The sequence below is a fragment of the Nestor notabilis genome, unplaced genomic scaffold (assembly GCF_000696875.1).
Source record: "Nestor notabilis isolate BGI_N333 unplaced genomic scaffold, ASM69687v1 scaffold7054, whole genome shotgun sequence".
Classification (NCBI taxonomy): domain Eukaryota; kingdom Metazoa; phylum Chordata; class Aves; order Psittaciformes; family Psittacidae; genus Nestor; species Nestor notabilis.
Genome location: NW_009924164.1, coordinates 28,541 through 32,256, shown reverse-complemented (window position 1 = coordinate 32,256; position 3,716 = coordinate 28,541). Strand labels below are relative to the sequence as shown.

Below are 3,716 nucleotides of genomic sequence, written 5' to 3'. Positions count from 1 at the left end.
AAAAAACCTCTGTCCAGATACATGTGTAGCAATGTGAGTGAATCTAGAACTGTAGACTGCTTTCAGTTCCTTCTGACTGCTCCTTGGAGTTCTTCTCTAAGAGCAGGTTGCTGCAGGAATAATAAATAAACCAACATGTTGACTCTGCATTTTGCTGACCAACCCTTCAAACGTCATCCACAATGTGCACAATTCTTCTATGTTGTAAATACACTTAAGTCTTCAAAGGATTTGGGCCTTGAAACACAACTTGTTGTTTATCATATATAGCTTGAGTATTTGATTTGTTGTGGTTAGCTTGAGATTGCATTTCATTTTGCAAGACCAGGGCTTCCCAATGCATCAGCGTTGTGGTGAATGTGTAAGAGTCACAGTAGGGTACATTACATTAAGGGGGAAAAAAATAGAGGAAAAAACCCAAACCATGCTAAGTGGATAAAAGGTCTTTACAGCTACAGTCTTTGCTAGACCATCTCTTAGCAAGCACATACTGTTTGCTACAGAAGCTGGCTAATGGTGTCATCCTGGCTGTAGCAGTACTGGCTTCCCCCTCAACTGCTCATAGACAAGTCTGTGTTCATAGAAACTGTGCATTTACATGCAGAACTATATTTTTCTCATACCTGATTTCACATCTGTTTGGTGGACTGATGTGTCAGCCAGCAGGGCTTAACAGATACATTTAATACAGGAGACTGAGATACAGTATGTTTATTCTTAACTTCTGATAACCTAAGAACTACAAGAACGAGAGATGCAGTATCCATTTGCTATAATCCAAGACAACCATTTTTAGGAAGAAAAAAGTAGAATAAGTGATCAATGCTAACACTACATTAGTTCCAATTTCATTTTTCTTTTTCTCTCAGTCATGGTAACTAGTTATTGCCCACCTGGCCCACTTTTAATCTGAGCAAGTTAAAGGTGACATTAAAGCCTGTTGTTTCATCAGAACCGAAGCAAGTGATAAAACCCAGGAAACCATAATTTCACTGTAGGACTTGGTTCATATCATCTTCATATTCCACCTCACTTGTAGAAAAGGGATAATGCATCTCAGTTTGCTTACAAGCTAGGAGATCACTTTGAAGTCTGCATATTCCTAACTGCAAACAAAATATAGCACTTTTAACAGGTTATAAATAAACTGGTTTTCAAGCATAGAGCCAGCCCAACAATAACAATACACTATTAAAAGGACCTAAGGCAATGAATTCCATCTCCAATGGAGGAAAAAAAAAGGAGGGGAAAAAAAGGGAAAAATAAAAAGAAAAAGAACTGTGCAAACAAGCTTAAACCTATTTCTTTGTGCCAGTGTTATAAAATGTAGATTTCAATAAAGCCTTGACCCAAATGCCAGGACTTGTGAAAAGAATCAGAACAAAACTGGTTACTTTATTTAGGAAAAAAATACTCTTATCTCGCTGCTGATAAAATTGGATACACGCAGTTTAAACATTTACAGTTGCTGTAACACTTTACACAATTCCTATATATGGGTGTAAGAACAAACATTAAAAGACAATGGTGGGTCAAGGCTTTACATTAAAAATAACAACCTACTTTTCTATAGTCTCTAAAATACTATGGTTTTTTCCAATATTTGCAGCCATTCAGGAATATTTTTTATTTCTTTATTAGGAAATGTATACTTTGTGCATGATCTTAATTCCTAATTCCTGGCTCTTTGGGCTGAATGACAAAAGGATCAAACCCCTTAAAGTGGATGGTCTCCTTGAAGGTTCAGTGGAGAAACCCTGGCTCAGTTAGTCTCGTATGATGAAAGCAGTGCTGCATCCACTGGCTCCATGCAGGATGGACAGGTAAAGGATCTCATCAACCAGTCATCTATACAGTCCAGGTGGTAAATGTGCATGCACGGCAGAAATCGGATAGGGTCCCCATAAACAAAGTCCATCATACAAATGACACATCTGGGGGGGGAAGAAAAATCATAAAGATATTTAAGCTGATGTTAACCACACTGGAAATGAAGCATAGTGTACATCTGCTCCTGGATATGTTTGAGTCAAACAAGCCTTTAGTAGTTGTAGGTACTGTGGGGAGTTCTTAGCTCTATCAGTGCTGGCCCCACCAAGCACTAGAGGGGTTTTTTGGTATTCTTTTTGAGTACAAGTGCCCCTGGTTATGTTAATGTGGGCAGAAGCCTTCTATGGGCATGGTGGGGCAGCTCAGGAGAGTGCGTAAGATAAGAAATAGTAAAAGGGAGCCACAGAGGTGAGGAAGTAACATGAAATTATTTCATTAATGTCATGAAGAGAAGATAAAGAGGGGAAAAAAAAACAACCTAGAAGGGCAAGAATTACATGGTTTGGGAAAGGTAAGTTTCACCTGTAACAGGGAAACAAGGGAGGAGGAAGGAAGGAAGCTTCTGCATGGTCTTTTTTTTCCAGAAAGCTACATTAAATTACAGGGCCTGAAAATAAGGCAAAACTGGGATGATGAGATCAGGTTCCCCAGGGCAGCATCATAAACCAGTGCAACAGCCACGTGAGTTCAGTTTGGTTTCTGTAACTTACTCTCTGATCTTCTTCTCGGAGCCGTCTCTTCCAGGATCATAGACTCCTTTAGGTAGATGCTGAATAAGGCCTATCCTCTGCGCTATTCTGATTTGTTCCTCTTCTGTCAGCTGCGTTGCTAGCCGAGTCTGGCTGGGAGTTGGGTGATAAACAGGAACAGGGACCTGCTCCTAAAATTAAAAGGTTTCCGTTAAACAAACCGCAGAGGCTTTTCTAACAGTTCGTAGCAGAGCACAGGCAACGTAGTTAACACTTCCTTTTAGTCCTACAAACGTTTGTATGATCTCCCACTACAACGCTGCAGTTTTGGGGGCTGTAATTACATTGAGAATGGGATAAAGAATTGAGGCCAGTATCTTGAGCAAGGAGCTGTTTGTGGTTGTTCTCTGCAAAAGCTCTTTATCTCCAGGAATTAGAATGAAAGTACAACAAACTCCATATGACAGAGGGCACATAAACCTTCCAGGCACCCGCTGAACTGCCGAGATACTGACTGAGCAACGTCATGGCTGAGGAAGAGCCCCCAGTGTTTGCAACAAAAAGCAGACTTTCCATTTTGGATGAATTACTTGCAAAGATGAGGACAGTGCCTGTTCTTAAGAGTCTCGGAGAGGAAGGTTTCATTAGTTCTTTAACAACGAGAATTTATGTGAACTGTTCTGGGCCACACAAGCTCCAAACCAGAACTGTAGGTTTAATTCTTTTGTGTTTATGTCACCTGGGCAATAAAAAGAAAAGCTTAAATAAGTACTCCAGGTTTTACATTTGCTCTCATACATTAATATAATTCTACAAGTTCTCCCAAGATGGACTTCGACTCCTGTTATGTTTAAAGTCCATGCTTCCCAAACAAAAAGTAGGCAACGTGTGGCTATTATGCGGTCCTTCCTCTGCCATGTTCTCAGAAGCTTCTTTTGACATTAAGAAGCTTTAGATACTTTCACTAACAGTTACATTAACATGGTATTTATTTTACTTGCCTTTAAAGCACAGTTTTTTGGACATAAGTACCAGCTCTGAACAGTACTGGCCAGTAACCATACATCTATTGTTAGAGGGAGACAATTTCTTGCAATGGCCTATTTTAACTGTACTTCTTAAACAGCAGAAAAAAATTCAACTTATAGCTGCATTCTGAAAATAACCCTGGTGCACTGGAGATACAACAGCATCGAT

The 3,716-nt window shown here is 39.7% G+C and overlaps 1 protein-coding gene across 1 annotated transcript; it reads right to left on the bottom strand.

The window, feature by feature from the left end:
* Positions 1–694: 694 nt before the first annotated feature.
* Positions 695–2,710, bottom strand: RNF11 (ring finger protein 11; the record flags this gene model as incomplete). Its single annotated transcript, XM_010012492.1, has 2 exons — positions 695–1,934; positions 2,541–2,710. Coding segments are annotated over 2 exons (342 nt in total), but the record flags the coding sequence as incomplete, so codon positions are not given.
* Positions 2,711–3,716: the final 1,006 nt, after the last annotated feature.